This window comes from Elephas maximus, chromosome 2, assembly GCF_024166365.1.
Source record: "Elephas maximus indicus isolate mEleMax1 chromosome 2, mEleMax1 primary haplotype, whole genome shotgun sequence".
Lineage (NCBI taxonomy): Eukaryota > Metazoa > Chordata > Mammalia > Proboscidea > Elephantidae > Elephas > Elephas maximus.
Window position 1 is genome coordinate 156,372,945 of NC_064820.1, and position 23,919 is coordinate 156,396,863.

General features: G+C 42.6%; 1 protein-coding gene across 9 annotated transcripts in view; it reads left to right on the forward strand.

The window, feature by feature from the left end:
• ARHGAP26 (Rho GTPase activating protein 26) overlaps nucleotides 1–23,919 on the forward strand; it is a 536,050-nt gene that overhangs the window by 155,702 nt on the left and 356,429 nt on the right. For all 9 annotated transcript variants that reach the window (XM_049873956.1, XM_049873958.1, XM_049873960.1 and 6 more), the window contains exons 6-9: nucleotides 8,064–8,174; nucleotides 16,398–16,502; nucleotides 18,074–18,203; nucleotides 19,412–19,512. In XM_049873956.1, coding sequence (XP_049729913.1) covers nucleotides 8,064–8,174; nucleotides 16,398–16,502; nucleotides 18,074–18,203; nucleotides 19,412–19,512 — 447 coding nt within the window. The remainder of the gene's footprint in view (nucleotides 1–8,063; nucleotides 8,175–16,397; nucleotides 16,503–18,073; nucleotides 18,204–19,411; nucleotides 19,513–23,919) is intronic.

The following is a 23,919-nucleotide window of genomic DNA, read 5'->3' on the forward strand; positions in this document are numbered from 1 at the left end:
CCGAGAAAAGCTTCTTTTCGTGGAATGATAGATATATAGAGGCTACTCCCAACTCTACATGGGCATGTGGGCACTAGAGGATACCCAAGGATATGTTGATTGTCCACAATATTCTTAATTCTGTTTAGGATCTTCCCTGATACCCTCACCTTTGTTTGTCATTCTTAAATAGTATCAGTTGGCATTTAGGGTTTGCAAGCTGATTTATATTTATGGAAAGCCTGTTTCGGCTGCAGTTCACAATGAGCAGAATTGTCCAGTGGTAAAATTTCCAAGAAGTTATAAATTATGGTTTGGATGACCATGCACCAGTAGTCACCTACGTAGAGCTGAGCAGGTAAGTGATTGTTCATACACACACCTATCAGGAGGCCCACAGCACAGGCATTGTGTACGACTGGCATTTCCTAGAGTGAGGTTGCTTCTCCTTGGGGTCTGTTCTGTCCTGCCTGGATATAACTGACTTGGCTTGGGATGAGTTCAACTGTTTTTTAGGACCATCCCAATGCCATCTCCCCACAAGATAGCACAGTGTAGAGGCCAGAACAGTGGGCAGCAGTTGCCGTTGTTAGTAGCTGTCAGATCCATTCCAACTCAGGGTGACCCCAAGAATGCAGAGTAGAAATGCACTCCATAGGGTTTTCAAGGCTTTGACCTTTTGGAAGCAGATCACCAGGCCTGTTTTCTGAGGTGCCTCTGGGTGAGTTTGAACCACCAACCTTTTGGTTAATAGTCCAGTACTTAACCATTTGTGCCACCCAGGGGCTCCCTAGGCAGCAAAGAGCGACCATATTTCAAGGACTACTCTGCGGCATATTCATTGTGTGACTTGGGGCAAGTTACCTAGCCTCTCCGGGCTTTGTCGTTGTTGGGTGCCGTTGAGTCGATTCCAAGTCATAGCGACCCCATGTGACAGGGTAGAACTTCCTTATAGGATTTTCTTGTCTGTTATCCTTATGGGATCAGATTGCCAGGTCTTCCTCCTGCAGAGCTGCTGGGTGGGTTCAAAAGGCAAACATTTTAATTAGCAGCTGAGTACTTAACCATTGCATCACCAAGGAAGCGCTCAGCTACTAACTGAAGATTTGGTGGTTTAAAACTTTGAACCACCTCGGAAGAAAGGCCTGGCAATCTGCTTCCAAAAGATCGGAGCCACCAAAAACCCTATGGAGCACAATTGTACTCTGAAACAGGGTCACCATGAGTTAAAATCAACTTGACAGCAACTCTGAGGTTTAGTTCCCTCATTTGTGAAACACTCATAAAATGCTTGTTCTGGCTGCGTCTTGCATGAGAAAGTAAACTATAGCCTGCTGCACACATATTAAGTATTATCCCTGTGACTGGCCTATTATTCCTTTCATCCTCCATTCCCAAATTGGATGGCACTCTTCCTGAGTTTGCCTGTTATATATCTCAGTGGACTTTTATTCACTGTGCTGTTTCCTTACAATTCCTGTGCTCTTTTCTTTTACCCTTTCATGCTTTCTAAGTACTTTGAGGGCCAGGATTGGGCTGCAGGTCTTTCTTGCAAGTCCTGGTCTGTTTAGGTCACTTCTTAAGCTTTGCTTTTTTTTTTTTTAATAATTATTTTCACTCATCGGAGAAAGAAATCAATGGCACATTTAAAAATCATAATTAAAAACCACATTTAAATATTCCAGTAGATTACCAAGAAATAGTTTCTAGGGCTGAAGGCATCACAGAGAATTAGAAACCCAGTTGTCTCCATCTCTCAGCTTGGAATACTCAACGTTCCCACCTTTGAGTGTGACAGGCTTGTTGACTCAGATCTGATAGCACTGAAAAGCAGCTGCATAATTTCTGGTCCGTGTTTGATTCAGATATTCAGAACTACTGGGCAGAGCTTGCTATCTTTTCAAACAATCCAGTAAGCGAGTTAGGATTTCCTAATATAACCAGGATAAACAGTAAGAGAAGAATCCAGTAGGAGATTGGATTTGAGCTGGCTTGCCATGTGTCACAGAGTCAGAGACACCAGCAGGAAATATCACCCTTGGAAGAGGATGTACTTTGAGTGGTTCCACATTGCCCCCTGCTGGCTGATGCTGGAACACGGATTCATCCTGTGGCTCTGGGAAGACCTAGTAGAATGTCATACTGAGGTTCCTTTGGGAGGCAAGTGGCTCCTCAAAGCAGCATGTTGAGCTACAGGCAGTAGGATGTGGCTGAGATCCTCCCTAAGGGAATGCCTGGCCTGGGAAGTGGGTTGGCATGGCTGTGTAGGAAAAACTTCCCTAGGGCATGTCTGAGTAAGCTCAGGTGTTTCTAAGAGGAAGGGACAGGATCTAGTGGAAGGAAAGAGATTCAGGACCAGTGAAATTCAGGAGATAGGCAGGTAGCAAGGCATCGAGGATCACATCCTGGAGTCATCCTGGCAAGGCTGGGGCAGCAGCTGTGTAGAGAAACTCAAGATGACCAAAACACATTGCTGGGTCTGGAGGTGTTCAAAGCCCAATATGAGAGAGACAGATGTAAATGAATAATTTTGTCACAATATGACAAGGGGCCAGTTGCCTCGCCTAGGATCTTAGGAGGGATCTCCTGGACGTCATGTCTGAAAAGGCCCTGGGGTGTAATCAGGATTCTCCAGGAGATGGTGGAAGGCATGAAGGGATTGGTGATATGGTAGGGCTGTGAAGCACATGCTGGGGATTACGGAGAATGAGCTTGGAGAAGTAGGCAGGGTCCAGGGCATGAAGGACCTTGTGCACTTAGGTGAGGAGCCATGACCTTCTCCTGTGGACTGCTCTTAAAGGAGATTTTGTGTTGTAGGTGAAAGTGCTCACAGCAAATTAGAGTCCCACTCAACAATTCACACAAAGATTGTTCCATGACATTGGGTATAGTCCCAGCAATGTGTCAGCACTGTCACCATTTCCACCCCGCTTTTAAGCAAACCAAAAAAACAAAAACAAACCCATTGCCATTGAGTCAGTTCCGACTCATAGCGACGCTATAGGACAGAGTGGAACTGTCCCGCAGGGTTTCCAAGGAGCGTCTTTAAACATTGCTTTTTAATCGTACCTGAATTGAATTAAGTTTAATATAAATCTAATAATAATAACAACAACAATAATGATACTAGGTAAGAGCTTAGTTGGTAACCAAAAGGTCCGCAGTTCAAATCCACTCCTTGGAAACCCTGTGGGCAGTTCTACTCTGTCCTTCGTATAGCATCGCTATGAGTTGGAATCGACTCAACGGCAACAGGTTTTATGGTTACTTTTACTAAGAACAATAATAATAGCAGCTGACATTTATTGAATATATTTTATGTGTATTCAATACATGGAATCTCCTCAGATTCTCACAGCTTTATGAGGTATGGATGCAAATATTATCTCCATGTTACATATCACATGTGAGGAAACTGAGGCTCAGATGTTAAGTATTTGTATTCTTTTGGAGCTTGCTGCAGGCCCATAGCTAGTCAACAGAGGGGTGAGAATTTGAACCCTGGCCTCTGTTTCTGGAACCCTTTCAGCTAACCCAGTAAGCTCTCTGCTTCTCCCTCCTGGGAGGGACGTTGCACCGTGGCCTCTGAGCCATTGTCATTCAATGCCAGTGTCATGCAGGTAGAATTGGAGATCTTGGTGGTCGGGTCCAGCCTCCTCAAATTACAGATGAAGGAACTGAATTCCTTAAAAAAGTGGAAAATTGCAGAAGGTTAAAGGTCTTGCGCAGTGTGCAGTGATTACCTCAAGGTCTTCCAGTTACTTAGTGATGATTTTCTGCACATTTATTTAAAAACCAACTTTTAGGAACATTATTAAATACCTGGCACATCTTTGATGAGCGCTACTACATTTGATTACCCAGAATTGTTCCCTGATTGCGGGATTTGAACTGATTGCTTTTAAACTCCAGACCTTACCTAGATCCTCGGAGGGTGCTTTTACAGGGCAGCCATGTGGAATAACACTGCCATCTAGTGGATGCTTTAAAAAAGTCACCGTATTCTTCAATGGCTAAGAAGCTTGCTTCAAAAACAATATTCGTTCGTTCAACAAATATTCATTGGATGCTTCTCTGTGAAGGCCTGTGTAGGCACTGTCTGTATTGTGGGGAGTTAAACAAAGTACCCATCTTCATGGACTTAAAGTCTGGGAGAATGTTTCTTTTATAAAAGATACAGAATGGCTGGTGGGTCTTGGACCATCTGATGGAGTACAGCTTCCCTAGTAGCAGGAAGGGAAACTCTTGAGTGGTCTGCCAGTGTGTTGGAATCCTGGCTTATGACTCCACTGCAGAGGTATTTAAGGTGTAGCGAATTAATTCTATGGCTCAGAGTCTGCAGGAGAAACATATCATTCCCCTTAGGATTTCTTCTTCCTTTACCATTGGAAATGCTTTCAGGTGTTGCTTCTTGGTGCTGAGTCGCTACAGAAACGTGTCTTTGGTGCTTGCCTGATGGCTACATGGAGATTAATTTATTCATTCCACAAGCATCTACTGTTTGCTCACTGTATGCCAGGCACCATTCTAGGCACTGGGAATATGAAAGTGGACCAATTAGACAAAGTCTTTGCTCTCAGTGGAGTTTACATTCTAGGAGGCAATACACAAGAAAGGAGTAAATACAAGTTGCACATAATGGTAAGGAGATAAATCAGGAGATAAGATACTCACTGGGATAATCTATTTAAGATAATGTGGTCAAGGAAGGCTTCTCCTTGATGACATCTGAACTGAGTAGGTGACACCTGAATTGATGAGGTGACATCTGAACTGGACCAGAGGGTGAGAAGGAAGAGCCAGGACAACGTCCTTCAAACTGTGGATGTGTCATAAAAATCTAAATTATTGGGTCAAGAAATAAAATCAGCTACTGCAGAGTAAAAAATATGCGAGTGCATTGCCTTTACTCTTTTGTGAAACTTCTGTTACAATAATAAATCTATTTTTATTGGGCCATAATGTAAAAAGTAAGGAGCCTTGGTGGCATAGCGTTTAAGTGCTTGGCTGCTAACGGAAAGGTCAGCAGTTTGAATGCACCAGCTGGTCCACAGGAGAAAGGTGTGGCAATCTGCTTCTGTAAAGATTACAGCCTTGGAAACCCTATAGGGCAGTTCTACTCTGTCCTATAGGATTACCACGTGTTGGAACTGACTCAACGGCAGTGGGTTTGGTTTGCAGTGTTAAAAGTATTCCTCATGTGCATTTAATTTAAAAATACATTGGATATTTATCTTGGGGAAGAGATTTTCAGGCAGAAGGGACACCAAGTGCAAAGATAGGGAGGCAAGAAAGAGTTCTGGAGTGTCAGAGGAGAGGGAGGAGACCAGACTGGCTGGAGCACAGTGAGTAGGTTAGGGTGGAGGAGGCGAGGTTGGAGGGGTGGGCACATCACACAGGGTCCTGCAGACCCTGGCAGAGGCCGTGGGAAGGCATTAAGGGGGCTGTGAGATGACCTGATTTAGGTTTTAAGAAGGCATTCTGCCTGCTGGGTGGAGATGGGATTGGAACGTGGAGGAGCCAGGGAAGGAGAGCACGGAGACCAGTTAGTGGCTCCGTGTTGACTTGGCTAGCTTAGAGGAGGAGCAGGGCTTGAAGCCTATCTGCTCTGAAGTGCCTGGTAGTGATATAACCAACACGCACAGAACACTGCACTGTTTTCCAGTTGTTGACATCCTTTAGCTCATTTCTTCTGTGAAACGGCTCTCCTCATAAGCAAGGGCAGATATTATTATCTCCGTACTCCAAATGTGGAAAAGAGACGCAGAGAGGGTAAGTGACTTGGGCAGGGCTCACCAGCTAGTAAATGATGGACTTATAACTGGAACCCAGGTGTTTGCTCAGCTTTGCTCTCTGACTGATGCTGGACTCGGCTCTGATTTTCTCACAGGCATTTTCCTGAGGCTCCTTCATCCCTGCCTCACAGGGAGAGGCACTTGGCATATTTTTAGAATGACCCTTTTTTTTTTTTCATCTGCAGTGTCAGTTGGCAAGCCCAGGCAGGCAGGAGGTATGAGGTGTGTGTGAGGTGGTCAGGGGAGTAAATGCCCCCATTGGTGGCAGGGGATTAGATTTACACTACAGAGAAAGTAAAGGCTGCAGGAATGTGGGACTTCACTGTCAGGAGCCCAGGTGGAAGCTCTGTCAGCACAGCTGTCTGAGTAGCCAGGCCTGGGAGCAGGGTTAACGTCTTTCTGAAACCCTGCTCTTAGCCCTTCAGGTTTGGTGTTATTCAGCAGTTACTCAGCAGACTAGCTTCTATGTTGAGATATGTAAGTTGTCCTAGGAGGAAGTCGCTAGCTTGGGACATTTCAAAGAACTCTTTTGGGCTGTATCACAGACCCTGTACTTTATCAGAATTTTGATTTTTTTTTTTTTACTATTTACATGATGATTTGATTAATGTCTTTTTTTCTTCACTATTCTGTAAGCTCCATGAAGAAGTTTTCTTTTTTCCTCTGATGGTTGAATGAATGAATGATTTGCCAAGTTCTTAAGATGTCAGGGTTGTTGTTAGTTGTCATCGAGTTGATTCACGGTCGCCCCATGTGTTACAGAGGAGAACTGCTCTGTAAGGTTTTCTTGCTGTAATCTTAACGGAAGCAAATCACCGGGCCTTTCTTCTGAGGTGCCACTGGGTAGGTTCAAACTGCCAACCTTTAGGTTAGCAGTTGAATGCAAACCATTTCTGCCATCTAGCAACCTTATTTCTTCTGCAGGAGTCTTGACAAAGGAACACTGAATGAAATATTCCTTTGGGGGCTTTGCCTTAGTAAAGTGAGTTATAGAAAGTTCTCCGGTTCCTTCTTTTCTAAGGAAAACAAAGTGTTTTATTTCCTTAGCAGCCCTAGCAGGTTATTCATTTCTGTTGAAAAAATATATTCTCTTTAGGTTTTTTGTCATAAAAATGTGCTTTCAGTGTAAGTATTTGCCTAGAATGAGTGAGTTGACATAGTCACACTATGGAAGTTGAGAACTTCGTAGTGTTGGTTGAGGTAGTTACTTACCAGCATAGCATCTTGCTACCCAACATACTCATTTACCTTCTGGGTTCTAGATCCCGGAACAGTGGTTTAAATGGGTACCCACATATGGGCCTTGCCCAAAACACACAGATGTCTAAATGTACGCATTTGCACAGAGAGATAGGCAAGGCTCAAAGGGAACAATGGAATTTACTCTTCTTTGTATAAACTGGCAGTTTATCTTTGTCACAAAGAAAGTATTTGGGACTTGTCTGAATAGTGCCCTTTTCTGAATTTCATGAGAACCAGGTTGATCAGATTCAGTTCCCTGCCCTCTAGCAGCTTGTTTTGCTCTTTAGGAAGGAAGGAATGGGGATGGCCCTTCTGGTTTTCTTTGTCTCTTTGAACATCTGTCTTCTGTGGAACTTAGGTCTGCCCGTGGCCTGGAAGACGGTCGACCCTAGTGGTTTAATGATGATCGAAAGTCTTAGAGGCAGACAGACTGGCATGGAAATCCTGGCTCTGCCATGTATTAGACCTATAACTTCAGTCAGGCTTCTTACTGTTATTTTTTCATCTATAAAATTAAGACAATACCTTCTTTATAGGTTTTTAAACTGGTATCAAAAACAAAGTAAACCCAAAAAACAGTTGCTGCTGAGTCATTTCCTTTAATGAGAATTAAATAAGGTAATATATGTATAGCTATGGGGATGGTAATTGAGTCCTTGAGTGACCAAACGGTTAAGCTCTCAGCTACTAACTGAAAGGTTGGAGGTTCAGACCCACCCAGAGGTACCTTAGAAGAAAGGCCTGAGGATATGCTTCTGGAAGGTCACGGCCATGAAAATCATCTGGAGCACAGTTCTACTCTGAAACACATGGGATCACCATGAGTTGGAATCGACTAGATGGCAGCTGGTTTGGTTTGGTTTATGGGCATGGTGCCTGGCACAAAGTTAGTGCTCAGCCAGCCTTTAACATTATTCTCATTTCTGCTTCATGCCAGCTATTTAACTTGTTTTTTTAAAATTACCTCCAGAGATATTCTGGCCTGCTTGCTGAATGCTCACCTTGGATACTGACTTGATTTTCTCTTAAATTCTGTCTTGTTTGTAGGCAGACAGCCAAGTGGACCTGGTTCGACAACATTTCTATGAAGTGTCCCTGGAGTATGTCTTCAAGGTGCAGGAAGTCCAAGAGAGAAAGATGTTTGAGTTCGTGGAGCCTGTAAGTAGATGCTCAAGGCTTAATGACAGATCTCTGGTTTCTTCCCCACCCCCCATTCCAACCACCCAGTAGATTACAAGTTACTCTAAGTTGTCAATGAAGAGGTTCACCAGCCTTGATCCCTTGCCTACTGCTAGGTAATAGTGCTTTGTCAATCTGATGACCCTGGATTCGTCTCAGCAGGCACTCCTGTACAACAGCAGTGGAGATGGAGCGTTCAGCAGTACCTTTTCCACTGCTGGAATGGTTCTTCCCCTAGCTATCTGGTGTTGTGCCATTTGGTTTCCGGTTGGAAGCAGCGGAAAGAGGAGTCCCGAGGGAGGGCGTTTTCATCTTGCCATGGAATAGTGATTACAACTTAACTTTGCTCCTCCTTCCTGCCCTTCCTTCCCCCCTCAAATAGTCCAAATGTAGTAGGAACCCAAGAGAAGGAAATATAAGTGATACCTTTCTCTTTTTCCTGCCTAGCTTCGGAGCCCCTCATGTGGCACCATTTATGTGTTTAAAAGGTGCTGTGTAAGTTGATTTCTCACTCTGGGTTTGTTATAAGCAGAGCTGCATAGAGATACTGCTGAATGGTCCATGAGGAGACTTGGGCTTGGCCTGAGTATCCCAGTGGAATGAAAGGTTGCAGTGTGGCGAAGAGCCTTGACTCTAGTTTAGGCCACACCAGCGTGGTTGTCAGTTCATCCAGAGCCGGTACTGGCCTGCCTCACCATGGCGTTATGTTCGGGATCAGCAGGAAGATGGCGTTGTTGTTGGGTGCTGTTGAGTTGATTTCTACTCATATCTACCTTATAGGACAGAGTAGAACTGCCCCATAGGGTTTTCTAGGCTGTAGTCTTTATGGGGATAATCTTTATGGGAGCAGATCCCCAGGTCTTTTTCCCACAAAGCCAGTGGGTGGGTTCAAACTGCCAATCTTTCAGTTAGTAACCGAGCGCTTAACCATTGTGCCTCTAGGTCTCCTTGGAAGACTTCATGGGAACCTCCAAATAGCACCAAACCAAAAAACTCCACTGCCATCAAGTCAATTTCGACTCATAGTGACCCTGTAGGACAGAACTGCCCCATGGAGTTTCCAAGGAGCAGCTCGTGGATTTTAACTGCCGGCCTTTTGGTTAGCAGCTGTAGCTCTTAACCACTGTGCCACCAGGGCATATGGGCATCAATTTAAAACTCTTGCAGATGTTGCATTTTTCCGCTAACATGCAGCGTTTGATTTAGACACAAGCTTTATACAAATAAGATCCTTATCTGTAGATTTAAGAAAGGATGATATTCTTAAGAATAAAACCGTAGGAAGCTGAAATAAAATGACCACAGTGTTTAGTGAAGAGTGTGCCCTGTTTCTCATTTTGGGATGTTTTTAAGCATACAGACTTGCTAGTAGTTTCAGCAAGACTCCAGATGGCTTTGGAATGCCACGCCTACATCTTCGACTATATCGGAACTATGACTTTGGGATTCCACTCCTGACTATGCCATCTTTTCTCTGGCAAATTTCTTTTAAAGTCCTCATTACCTCATTCTTCTTATCTGAATATTGTGAACTTTAGAGCCAACTTGCTGTCTAGCACAGGTCTCAGGCCAAGGTTTCAGGTCAAAATCCCCAACTTTCTGCAGGGTCAGTGAGATGTGAGGAGCACCTGACAGAGAAGGCGAACTCATTGCTTTCCTGCCTGTGGCAGAGAGATTTACACCAGCCTCTCAGTCACAGGAAAAGACTCTTTTCCTATGGTGAGCTCAGGAACACAAATGTTGTCACATAGAATTAGCCTTTGGCATTATTTTGATATGTCTTTTCTAGAATTTCTAGAGTAAAAGAACCAATGTGGTTGTAATAATCTTTATGTACACATTGATCACTATTAACTCTGTCATTGCCTGATTTTGAAGAGTTGCATTCCAATTGGCCTATCCTATTCGAGGTGAGTTATGTTGTTGTACATTTGATCTGTCAGTAGATGTCTTGGCGGAAATGGGTATTGTGTCTGTTAACTTTTACCGAGTAACAAATAACCACAAAACATCAGTGGCAGACAACAATAAACGTTTATTTGTCATATCTGTGGGGTTCAGCTCATCTAGGCTCTGCTGATCTGGCTGGGCTTTTCTCCTTCTTCCCTTTCTTTCTCCCTTCCTCCATTGATTTTTAAAGAAATTAACAAGGCTATATCCTTCCATTTCCTGGCATTTTCTTGTAGTATTTCAGTGTTTTTGGAGTTTTCTCTTTGAGAGGCAATATAACATCATGGTTAAGGGCTGTAAAGCAAGAATACCTGAATTTAAATGTCACCTTTTCCATTTACTAGTTACGTGTTCTTGGGCAAGTTATTTCTCTAAGCGTCAGTTTCCTCATCTGCAAAATGGGGATAATAATACCACCAATTTAAAAAGATAAAGATTAACTGAGTTTTTTCATATAAGGTGCTTAAAAAAAAAAAACCACTGCCGATAAGGTGCTTAGAACAGTGCTAATCTGGTTAGCACCCAATAAAACTTTATCAATTGTTTTTTTTTCTGAGGTAGAGGAATATATCAGCTTCAGCCACCCAGGGTCTCCTCAAATGTCAATATTAACAGGTCCCACCTGTTTAAATATAAATAAACCAAAACCCCAAAACAGTTGCTGCTGAGTCCATTCTGACTGAGATGGCCCCTTGTGTTGCATAGTAGAACAGTGCTCCATAGAGTTTCAAGGCTATGACGTTGCAGAAACAGACTGCTGAGCCTTTCTTTTGAAGTGCCTCTGGGTGGTTTTGAAGTGCCAGCCTTTCAGTTAGTGGTTGAACATTAACAGTTTGCACACCCAGGGACTTCGTTTAATGCAAGTAATCTTGGTAAACCTAAAAGCATTTACTTCCTGAATACCCTAGACAATGCTGAAGGTCCAGCTGCTGTGTCTGAGAAGCTCACAGCCTCATTGGGGAAGCAGGATGTATATAGTGGAGACCTGGCAGAGGCAGCAAGCAATTCAGTGCCAGGTTGGACAGGATGGCTGATGTAAATGTGCCAGATGGACTTAAGGCATAGAAAACCACAGTGGTTTGCAGATGTTTCTCAGTCGTTACGGTGAAGCACCTGGAGAGCTAATGAAAAAGAATTCTATTCCTATGTTAGGACAAAGAGAAATTGATAGGGACTTGCCCAAAGTGAAATTAAAAAAAAGTCCATTGAGAGTCTGGATGTAGGATTTAAATGTTTAACCTTCACTTTTCCACAAAAGTTCTTGTTTCTGAACACACCAGCTCGTAGGCGTGTCAGTGGCTTTAGGAGCTGTGGGTAGGGAGAAGAGATTCATGGAATGAAAAAGCTACCCACTAGATCAGTGGTTCTCAAAGTGTTAGAAATGTACATCCTTAGGCTCCACCGTGACCTGAAATTCAGGTGTGGGGCCCAGTAATCTGTATTTTAGTAAGCCCTCCAGGAGATTTTGATGTATATTAAAGTTTGAGCCATTGGCCTAGATTGTACAAAGGAAGACCATGAAATAAAAATTAATGGCATTACCTAAAACTGTGCTTTACCTGTGCTATGTCATTTAATTCTTTTAACAGCTCTGAGGGTAGGTACCCTTGTTATCTCTACTTTCAGATGAGGAAACACAAGTTTACTTACTTGTCCAAGGTCACATTTAGTGAACAGCAGAGCTAGGATGGTCAGGCTCTCAATCTCTATGAAGTGTAGCATATGATTGCTTACAGGTGGAAAGAAAACCAGTGTGAAATCTATTGAACTAAATGACTGGGGTACCTGGGTGTGGGTATACTTATTTAAAAAAAAAAAAAATTTTTTTTTTAAATTGAGTTTTTGATGAAGGTTTATAGAACAAACTGTTTTTCAGCAAACAGTACACACATTCTTGTATGACATTGGTTGGGTACTCATATTTTGAGTTGGTTGCAGTCAAGGCAATCTTCCAGCCATTCAGGGAATCCCCATACACATTGACCTTGTTCATTTGTTTCTTAGAAAGTAACTTCAGGTTCCAGGATATTATTGACTTTCAGAAAAAAAACAAAATCTCAGTGTTTCAAGTAAGGAAAATCAGACTTCTGGGATCTAAATCTTTTTTTTTTTTTTTGCCCTGGAAGTCTTTATTTTCTTGTCAAGGTGCCAAATGTTCTTGAGATTTGGATTGCAGATAATGACATGCTGACTTCATGAGGTTGAAGCCAGGTTCCCTCTGTTCTCTGAATTTTTATAGTTGAAGGCTAACTGGTTCTACAGAGAACTCATCTCCATGTTTATGAGCAGCACATCCTCTTAGTTTCACCTCCTGAATATTTCTAGATGTTGTACGTTCCTTTCCTTGCCCACTGCTTCTCCCCATTGCAGCTCTTCTTTCTTTCCCTTTAGTTTGTTGCATCCTGTCTCGGGCCTCCTCCTTCTCTAGTCTGGCCACAGTGTAACTTCTAACGTATCGGTTTGCTGATACCTCTCTCCTCCTGAAACTCTTGCCTACACCCTGTGCTAAGCTCATGACATAAAAAAAAGCTCATGACATAGATGACCTCAATTAGTCTTCACCAGAACCCCACGTAGTAATAGGTATTATTTCCCTACTGCTAAAGATGAGGTCCACCACCCATCTGTCAGTTTGTTGTACCGTTGTGGCTTGCGTGTTGCAATGATGCTGGAAGCTATTTCACCAGTATTTCAAATACCAGCAGGGTCACTTATGATGGACAGTTTTCAGCAGAGTTTGCAGAGTAAGATGGACCAGGAAGAAAGGCCTGGAGATCCATTTACAAATATTAGCCAATGAAAATCCTACGAATCACAACAGAACATTGTCTGACTGGCTTGCTTTAGACCTGTCATCAGCAGGGATCAATCCCTGGAGGGCAACGTCATGTTTGGTGAAGTAGAGGGCCAGCGAGGACCAGGGAGACCCTTGGTGAGATGGTTTGGCACAATAGCTGCAGTGATGAACTCGAACATGCCAGTGATCTTGAGGTTGAAGACCGGGCCATGTTTCATTCTATTGTACTTCGGGTGGCCATGAGTCGGAGTCAACTCGATAGCAGCTATCTGTCTAAAGATGAGGGACTGATTGAGAGTTATGTGACTTACCTAACCCAGCTCTGACTGAGTTTAGCTCTCCCTTCACTTTATTGGCTACCCTTCTCTTTGTTGAGTGAGTGAATGATTCTGGGTAGCTCTGTCTATGCATGGAAACAGCCTAAATTTATCAGGTAGTTCAGAATGATGCAACCAGTGCCAAATTGAGCTGTTGTGTTTTTGCTTCTTCTTTTTTTTTTTTTTTTAAAAAAAATCTCTCTTATATATGTTGTCAGTGGGAGCCCTGGTGGCGCAGTGTTTAAGAACTCAGCTGCCAACAAAAGGTTAGCAGTTCGAACCCACCAGTTGCTCCTTGGAAACCCTGTGCAGCGATTCTACTCTGTCCTGTAGGGTCACTATGAGTTGGAGTTGACTTGATGCAACGGATTTGATTTTTTTGTTTTTGGTTTATGTTGTCTGCTCGAAGTCACAGTAGGTTTTGCTTACAGTTATTCTCTGAAGAAAACAAGGACAGGGAAGCAGGCAAAGGAGATGGAGCAGGTTTTTCCTGGGTATTTTCTTTGTCATGCAATAACCAGGGACTCTGCAGGAAAGAGCCTCTGTGGATGTGCTGACCTCTTATCTGATAACCAGGTGCTCTTCCTCCCTTTGTTTCAGTAGAAGCATTTCTTTGAAGCAGACAGCTCCTCCCATCTCTGGAGTCCTTCTGTGGACCTCACCCTGCCCTCTGAGGAATCCACTTCTACTTCCCACTGGTAACAAGTTCAGAGGTTCCCACAGTGTATGGGAAGGGGGATATAAGGAGCTGGAGGAGGGAGAAAAGATGCTGTAGAGGATCAGGAAGGAAGGAGTGGGCCAAAGATAATATCTGAGGAATCATTTCCTGTAGAAAAATGCACAATTGAGGCATTATACCAAAGGACCTGAAAACCAAAATACATACTAGTAACTTACATATATTAGTAACTTTCTGCCTTTGGAGCTCCTGTGATGTGTCTGGGTGGCATCTTAGTGAGCTGTTTGAGAATATCTAATTGCTTTGAGCGAGAGACGCCCTGTTTATTTAAGTGAAGGATAAATCAGAGTTAATAGCAGGAATGACCCTAGAGTTTGTGGCTTATCTTTTGCATTATTCTTGAGTCAGTGATGGCTCAGTGATGGCTCAGTGCCGTGAAAAAGTGATGGGGCACAGCACTCAAGCACAGTGGGGAGGGACGAGATAAGGAAAAGATACCGGGGCATAAAAGCCCCTTTTCTCTGTTACTGGAACCCTCTAGAAGGAGATATGTGTCTTCGTCTCAAAAAAGTATTTTATATAGCTAAGTCCAAAGGCTTTGGTCATCTTTGAGGAAAAGAGTTTATTATTCGTGTTTGGTGACTCCATGCCATTGACTTCTATGACGGATTTATGTATGGTGCCCACTAGATCTTTTTATAGCCAGAGGACCCAGCAGCGCCTGTTCTCTTTCCTCCCTTGAGTAGTATCTAGAGGGATAGATAATGGGCAACAGCAGGGGGAAGTCATAGTACCATATTGTTACCATATCGTTATAATCTGGATTTCTCTGACTTCCCAGTACAGAGCTCTTTGATAAACTGGGCTGGACCCTTTGCTTATGCCAAAGACAGGTCTGTCTTCTGAGCTCAGGTAGAGTAACCCATTTTTTGGATTTACTTACCATTCTTGCCACAAGCAAAGTAGGAGAGTGGGTGTGTGGGAAGAGTTCTCCCATTGCCAATATTAGGGCTGCCTCTCAAATAAGGAGAGTTAGGTCAAAAAAAAAAAAAAGAATTATGTTCAATAAGAAAAGGTACATTCATTTAGGGAATGAAAAACTAACTGCAACAACGTAAAGTAATGCAAATGTGTCTGGTGTAACATGTGGTAGAGACAGATCAAGGAGGACGGAGAGGACTACTAAGAAAATGTGAATCAGCAGTGAGAAGGTGAAGTTAGAACAGGGTGATCCCCAAAGTGTGGTAGAACTGTGACAGAGGTGACATACTGGTCCTTCTAAGCCATGTTCAGGTTTTTATTATAATACTTTCTTCAGGATGAGATTTCAAATTGAGGCAAGATGTGTAGAACTTGGAAGGGGGCCAGGAAAGCATAACAACAGTGGGGTTTGGATATAGGGTCTACAAGAGTTTATTTAGCTTGGAGAAATGAAGGGTTGACAGGGGCTCAGGGTGGGGACATTTAATAATTTTTAAGTATGTGAAGGCATGTTGTGAAAATTTTGGCGAACAGATGTTTTCACTGTTCACTAAAGACTAAACAATAAATGGGCTTACCTTTTAGGCAGAAGGGATTTAAATTAGCATTTAGGGGAAACAACTGAAAATGTGGAAACATGGGAGTATCGTAATAAAGACGTTCATAATGTTTACTTTTGAATAGTTTAAGGAAAGCAGGCAAATATACTTTTTAGTAGAATGGCTTAAGCTAATGAGGATGTTTTTCATTTATCTGACTTTGCCTGTTAGATTACAGGTTCGGGACTCACCGTCTTCCATTTCTCCCTTCCTTGTTGGTTATTGATATAACCACACCTTTCTGCATGATAATCTAATATTATAAATGCACTTGAAGGATACTGAGGTGGAACCCTGGGTCTTCAATTTATGATTTTCTTAAGGAGGTGTTTAGGCTTGCAGGGTAAGAGCATGGATGTTGGTACCAAAGAGACCTGGTTTCAAATCCTAGCTGCCATTTACTGTGTGCTTGGGCAACTTACTTAACCTCCCTGAGTCTGCTTCCTCATGCTTAAAATGGGAATTACAGTAGTACTTAGCTTATAGGTTGTTTCAAGTTATCAGTGAGATAGGGCACGTACGGGCACAAGGCAAGTGCCTGGCGCACAGGAAATGCTCAGTTAAATGTTAGCCATTATTATTACTTTATTCTAGACTTTTGAAGCAGTGCTAGAAACTCAGATACAGCCATATAATATCTTTTTTTTTAACCTACTGTGTGACCTCGGCACCCTGGTAGTGCAGTGGTTAAAAGCTTGGCTGTTAACTAAATTGTCGGCACTTTGAATCCACCAACCGCTTCTTGGAAACCCTATGGGGCAGTTCTGCTCTGTCCTATAGGGTCACTATAAGTTGGAATCGACTCCGTGGCAGTGGGTTTTGTTTTGTTTGTTTGTTTGTTTGTTTTATGTGACCTCTACTCTTCTTATTTTGTTACAGCTACTGGCATTTTTGCAAGGACTCTTCACTTTCTATCACCATGGTTATGAACTGGCCAAGGATTTCGGTGACTTCAAGACACAGTTGACCATTAGTATACAGAATGTAAGTGGGCAAAGGGACAGGCTTCCTGTTTAAGGGAAGGAAAAAAACAAAATATGGGTCTGGTTGCCATAGAGACTACTTGTCTCGACTGGAATGCAGATGAGCAGGGCGGGTCTTGCTTGGGTTCCAAGGGCAGCTGAGGGGGCAGGCATTTCCAGGGTGCTTGGTGGTCCCAGATCAGATCATCACTCTCTTCTCTGTTGTTTCAAAGCAGTATTTATGTTCTTGGAAGCGCTGCTGCTGATTGTTTTAAATCTTCAGCCTAAGAATCAGGATTTCCTTTGGCAGTAGAAATCCCTCGCCATCCCATCCCAGCCTCCCACCTGTGCATATAGTCGCCTGGCCACTTTAGTTCTCGGAGTGTGTGCTCTGGGGGTGGCCGTGGGTCACACACATGTTGGCCTCTAGCTCAAAGGATGTGCTCTTGTTCAACTCTTAGTAAGGTTGACAGGACATCCAAGTCAGTGTGGTTCACTCCCATTCTCCTTCCCCAGCTTTTCAACAGGAAGCCCTTTAGGTGCACAGAATCCTCCTTCTGGCTCTTTGGTTAGCAGTTACTGGAGCTTGAGCCTAGTTTTTTCGTGTGCGATTGTGCCATGTTCGATTTTTGTATTCTCTTTGTCTCTAGATGCTCCTGTACAGAAAACATACCCAGATATATCCATGTGGGTTGTACTGCATGGCTCATAGAAGTCTGGAACTTTTCCTTGACACAGTTGTCTATGTTATCTTAGAGAACAGGAGGTTATGGACTTTTTGGAAAAGGTTTCACAAAGTATAGCTTCACCTTAGGCTGGATTTCTCAGAAGGCAAATTCTGAAATGAAGATTTGCTATGGAGGAGGTTTACTGAGGTGTAGTGTGGGCAGAAGCACCTGTGGGAGAGTGAGGGACGCAGAGGACATTGAACTGTGATGCAGTTGCAGCAGAAGTCCCAGTCAGTCCCTTGGGGAGCTCTGGATCGGGGATGATCCTTCCAAGTAGTCCTGACTTAAGGCAAGAGGGCCCAGCTTTGACCACTCCACCTTTTGCCCCAACATCCCCTAGTCATTGGGTGCAGGCTGCCTCAGGAAGGGAGTAACCTTAAAGGAAGCAGCCCCTTTTGAAGGCACTTTCTAGGGAGGGACTCATCTGTGAGCTATCAGCGAACACCATTCCCTCTAGCTGGAGAGATGATTACCCTGTCCTTAAGGGGGGTCTGAGTGTACCAAAGCATCCACTCTAGGCCCCATGGGCCTGCCGAATCCCAGTCACCTGAGATGCCTGTTTAAAATTCAGGTTTCTGGGTCCAGAGGTACTGAATTGATCTCTAGGGGTGAGGCCTGGACGTTTATGTTTTTTACAAGTTCCCCAGGTGATTCTGATGGTCACTAAAGTTTGAGAGTCATTCTGGCATAGGAGTTTAAGGCCAAAATGTACTTGAGAGTGAATATTTGCCAAATTCCTAGATGAATGAATGCCCCTTGCCTGGTTTCAGATCTAAGAAGTCTAATTAAGTTAATGCACTGACTTGTTAGAGATGGGAACAGATATTTCTTTTCTTTGATTTGAATGAATTTCCTTTCATCCCAGACAAGGAATCGCTTTGAAGGCACCAGGTCAGAAGTGGAGTCGCTGATGAAAAAGATGAAGGAGAATCCCCTTGAGCATAAGGCCATCAGTCCCTACACCATGGAAGGGTACCTCTATGTTCAGGAGAAACGTAAGTGCTTTTGACTGCCGGCTGCTTGGGACGCGCTCATGCCTTTTGTTCAAAAAGTGGGGGGTATGTTTAGAAGGTGCCTGGTCTGTAGTAATAAACCAGTTGCTGTTGAGTCAGTTCCAACTCATGGTGACCCCCATGTGCGTCAGAGTAGAACTGTGCTCCAGAGGATTTTCAGTGAGTGATTTTTTTCAGAAGTAGATCACCAGGCTTTTCTTACAAAGACTCCCTGGGAGGACTCGAACCTCCAAGCTTTCAGTTTGCAGCTGAGCACATTAACTGTTTGCTGCTATACATTACTCTGTACATACATGTGTGGATAAATGAGAGTAATTTTATAGTTCACTTTCCAAAGGGAAAGATGATATCCCCAGGGTCTCGTCTACCTCTAAGTGATGTGTTCTGTTTTCTTTGTAACCGGGAATTCCCTTGGGAACCTGGAATTCCTTGAGTATTGATTGTGGCCCTTGCAGGTTGATAATACCTTCTTCCTTTAATAGTACTTTTGTGTTCAAAATAAAGTAATTGAACAAGCATTGGACTTTTAAAGAACTTGACTGTATGACTCTTTCCTGAAGGAAACCCTTGAGAGGCCGCTCCTTAGATTACACTTGGGCCTCTACAGTCACTTCCACCCTGCACGTCTGTGTCTCTGAGTTTTCCTCATCTGTTTTTCAGAACTTATTTTGTTCTGCTTGAGGAAAAATGAGGGGCTTCAAAGTAGGTCAGAAGCCTGGTATGTCTGTAAGCAGAGTCGCAGAGAGCAGCTGTGTGGGAAGCATGAAGTCATCGCCCCACATGGGACTGGGAAAAGCGCTTTGAGGAGCCTTTCTGTGTTCTCTACACAATCATCTCACTCCTGTTAGAGGAGAGAGAGGAAACTTTAAATGGAGATTGATGATGGGAATGTGAATTAATGTCCCCAGGGAACTTCGACTTCCCTTATATTTTAAGACCCATTGGATGTAGCACTAGTGGGAAACAGTCTTCCTCGATCCCTAGGGGAGAGCCCTGGGTCGGTTCCATTTCCAGCCTGTGGGATCAGATCTGTCTGTTCTGTTCTAGCTGGTGAGGGGAATGTCTTGCGCCAAGAAGCAGTTTAAGGGTAGGTGAGCATTGTGGGTTATGGGTTGTGTGTTTCTCCAGTTAATGATATGCAGCATACGGTGGACATGTATAGATATTTTATGGGAAATATTACCTTGCAGGCCACTTTGGAACTTCTTGGGTGAAGCACTACTGTACATACCAACGGGATTCCAAACAAATCACCATGGTACCGTTTGACCAAAAGTCAGGAGGGAAGGGGGTGAGTACATTTTCAAAATTTCATGCTTAATTTGCTTGGCTAACATATACTGATAATGAAGCATAAATAAAGTAACACCTCCAACTTTTCACTGTAATTTGAAAATTTTTCTGGAGTAGTTCCAGGAGGCATAGTACCCCAAAGAATAACAAAAGACAGATGATTATTCTTAGCTCTAAGTTATATTAAGAACTGCAATTAAGAAAAATTATTGCATTTCACATACATACAATGTTAAGTGTGTTGAATGTGTTTAGATGCTAAAAATTCTTGTATGATCTCATCCTGTGAAGCTGATTCATGTCACTCTCACTCGCATGGAGAGCTGCCAGTTGGCAGTGTAGACGTTCCAGATTTCTATTGCTGTGTAACAAATCACCCCAAAACATAGCAACTTAAAACAACACCAATCATGCTATTATTTCTCACAGTTCCTCTGGATCAGGAATTGGGCAAGCATTTGGATGGGTGGGTTGATCTCAGTGTCTCTCATCTGATTCCAGTCAGATGGTGGCTAGAGCTGGAACAGTGAGGGTCTGAAGCAACTAAAGGCTGGCCAGGCATAGCTCTCTCCGTTTCTGTCCTGCTCTTCTATTTCTCTCTCCTTTTCTTCCTTCTTTTCTTCTTTCTCAGGGTAGTCTCAGGACCTTTCCATCTGGTGTCTGTGTTGGGGCCAGTTTGGGCTTCCTCACAGCACGGCAGCCTCAGGACAGCTAAAGGGCTCAAGAGCACATATTCCAGCCACTAAAGCAGATGCTGCATTACCTTTTAATGACCTAGTCTCGGAAGTTACATAGTGTTACTGTTGCCTTATCTGTTGGTTGAAACAGTCACAAAAGCCGACTCAGTTTCCATAGGAGAGGATATAGACCTCACCTCTGGATGGGAGGAATTTCAAGGCCACATTGGATGAAGAGCTTGTGGGATGGAAGATATTCTTGTGGCCATATTTGGAATAGATAATCTATCTCAGCCTTCCTGGTATCATTGCTGTTGGGGAGCTCCTTACAGTGCTCCAACAGTTTCCTTTCCACAAAGCTGTTGTCTCTCGCCTCCTGCCAGTCAGTCTCCTTTGGGTATTCTCACTGCAGTGTGAATGATTCCCTTTATAGATGATCTGTCTTTTCTCTTTGGCTGCTGTTTATATCTTATTTTTTTCTTTACTGCATTTCACCATGAGGAGCCTAGATGTGGATTTTTTTTCCCCCAATCTATTATGTTTTTGAAGTTTTGCTCTTCCTGTATTTGACTATTGGGAAGTTATCACTTTGAATTTTGCCTCCTCCCATGCTTTTTAATATCTCCTTCCGGAACTCTGATTAAACATTTTAGATCTTCTGCTGTATCTTCCATGCCTTACAGCCTTTTTTTTTTTTTTTAATTTTTCATCTCTTTGGATCCCTGGACTACATGGTGGAAAATTTCTTTGGTTCTATCTTTAGTTTAAATAATTTTCCTGATAAATTCTGATTGATAAATTGTTAAACTCTATTGCATTTCTAATTTAAATTTTAGTATTTGTATGTGTAGGTGTTCTCTCTTAAAATCTGTTTTTCCTTATTTATATTTGTCATTTTTTATTTCATTTCTTTAAGTTTAATAAGTATATTAATTTTATATCCTGTGTGTGATTATTCCAGTAACTTAAGCACTTGCAAATCTTTTCTGCTATCTGTTGCTTCTGTTGATTTTCTCTCCTGGCACCTTGTTTCCTTGTGTCTTTTGTGCTCATATTCTTTGAACATTTTTAGTGGGAATTCTTTGAGACCTGCATTGAAGTTGAGTTTCTCTAATGAGGATTTGTATTTGCTTCTACCAGTCACTTGATGTCAAATATTTATCTGAAACGTTTTTTGACTACACAGTTTAGACCTGCATTAGGGACCAGCTTGTAGTTAAAAATCTGGAAGAATCGAAATAGGCTAGTTTTATTGTTGCCCTTGTCTGGATGCTGGGAGTTTTATATTTTTCAGTATAACTGTGTCAGCCTTTGGAGTCCTGGTTTTATCTAGGGGATGTCCTATTATATTCTTCACGTTGGGTGGGTCCTCAGTTGTATCTCCTGCCCCTTTCGCTCTGGCGTTGTTTATAACAATGAAAATCTGAACTCAAACTCCATGTCCAGCACTGGAAGAATCATTAAGTAAGTCATGAAACATCTAGCTCCTTATCAACTTTCTGGGTCTGTGGTCAGAACATTGGTCTCTCATAGTTACTGAAGAGATTAGTGTACAGCTTTGTGTTTTTGTAGAATCTGAAGGACACTGGTTATAAGTAGGTTCTTTGTGGTCCTTGGGGATGTCTGCTCTCTTCCCTCTGAATAATTTCTAAGCCTGTTGCCAGTATAAATCTAGAAATACGGCCAGGATAATGTGACAACTGGCAGCCAAGGTACTCGCTACTCATATATGCCTAGGAGAGGCCTGGCCACCACTACCTTGGCCACCACCTGTCCTCTGCCTTAGTTCCCTAGGCCAGGTGCCTGAGTGCCAGAGAAGCTACTTGGAAAAGGTCTTTAGATGCATAATAACCATAAAAACCAAAAAACCAAACCCATTGCCATCAAGTCGATCCCGACTTATAGCTACCCTATAATACAGCATATAACTGCCCCATATGGTTTCCAAGGCTGTAATCTTTACAGAAATAGACTGCCTGTGCGGCAGCTGGTGGGTTTGAACTGCCAGTCTTTTGGTTGGCAGCCAGGCGCTTAACTACTATGCCACCAAGGCTAACATGTGATACCCAGAGACATATAAATTGCTTTCAAAATGTGAGTTCTCTGATGCCTTGATTCTGTTTGAACTGCTTGTGTTTTGTTTGTTTTTGCCTTTTTTATGTTTACTTTAATATATAAATTTAAAAAATTTATATTAAGCCCTTTTTACATCTCTTGGATGGATCATTTTTACCAGCAATACACATGATGTCATCATAAGTTGCAACTGCCTTGATGTAATTAACAACAGCATAATTTTTATTATTAAATAGTAACTAGGTAACTAATTAGTTAGACCAATGCCATTGAGTTGACTCTCACTCATGGAGACCTCGTGTATAAGAGAACGAAAAATTGCTGGATTCTGTGTTCCCCTCAGCATCACCAGATGTTGGAGTCCATCTTTGGGCTATAGTGCCAGTCCAGCTAAGAGTATCCCTCACCCTTGCTGGCCTCTACTTCACCAAACATGATGTCTTTCACTAGTGATTGATCCCGCCTGATGATGTGTCCAAAGCAAGCGAGTCAGACGGTCTTCTGTTGTGATCTTTAATTTTTGGAAGTTAATCGCCAGGCCTTTCTTCCTAATCCATCTTAGTCTGGAAGCTCTGGTGAAACCTCTTCGCCATGGGTGGCCCTGCTGGTATTGAAAATATCAGGGGCATAGCTTCTAGTATCACAACAACATGCAAGCCACCACAGTAAGACAGACAAATGGGTAGTGTATTATAATAGTAGCTAATATTTATTGAGCATGTACTACATGCTGGGAACCATGCTAAACATTTTTACATGCATGATCTTTTTTTTAATTACAAAAAAATATTTTATTATGTTTTGGGTGCAAATTTACATAACAGTGGTTAAAAGCTTGACTGCTAACCAAAAGGTCAGCAGTTTGAATCAACCAGCCACTCCTTAGAAACCCTATGGGGCAGTTCTACTCTGTCCTGTAGGGTTGCTAGGAGTTGGAATTGACCCGACAGCAACGAGTTTGGTTTTGGTTTTGGGTTTACATAGCAAATTAGGTTCCTATTTAACAATTTTTATACAACTTGTTCCATGACATTGGTTACATTCTTCACAATGTTGCACTATCTTATTTAATTCTTAGAAAACTTTATTATGCAATTATAGGTATTAACAACAACAATAATCTCTACTTTATAGATGAGGGAACTGAGGCATGGAAGGTTAAGTAATTAGCTCAAAGGCTCTTCGTTTTTGTGCAGCTGGGATTCCCACCCAGGTTGATCTTGCCTCAGAGCTCATAGTCTTAAATCTTAAATAGGGCTAGGAAAGTGTGATGCTGGCAGCCGAAGTACTTGCTAGGGACTGTCAGAGGGTTTCTGGAAAGCTGCAAAGAGAAGAGGATGTCAGAGGAGCTTAGAGCCCGGATGAGGGAGACGATGATGATGATCTTGATGCACCTTTTATTCTAATAATTCAGCATTTATTCCCCATAATGACTTTGTGAGACAGGCTTTATTTAACTTTTTATTTTGAAAGAATGATACATTCATAGGAAGTTGCAAAAACAGTACATCTTATGTCTTAACTGTAGCATAATATCAAAACCAGGAAGTTGATATTGGTACAGTCCACAGGTCTTATTCAGTTTTCACCAGCTTTATGTGCACTCGTTTGTTGGCGTGTACCTGTGTGTGTTTATGTATGTATATATGTTT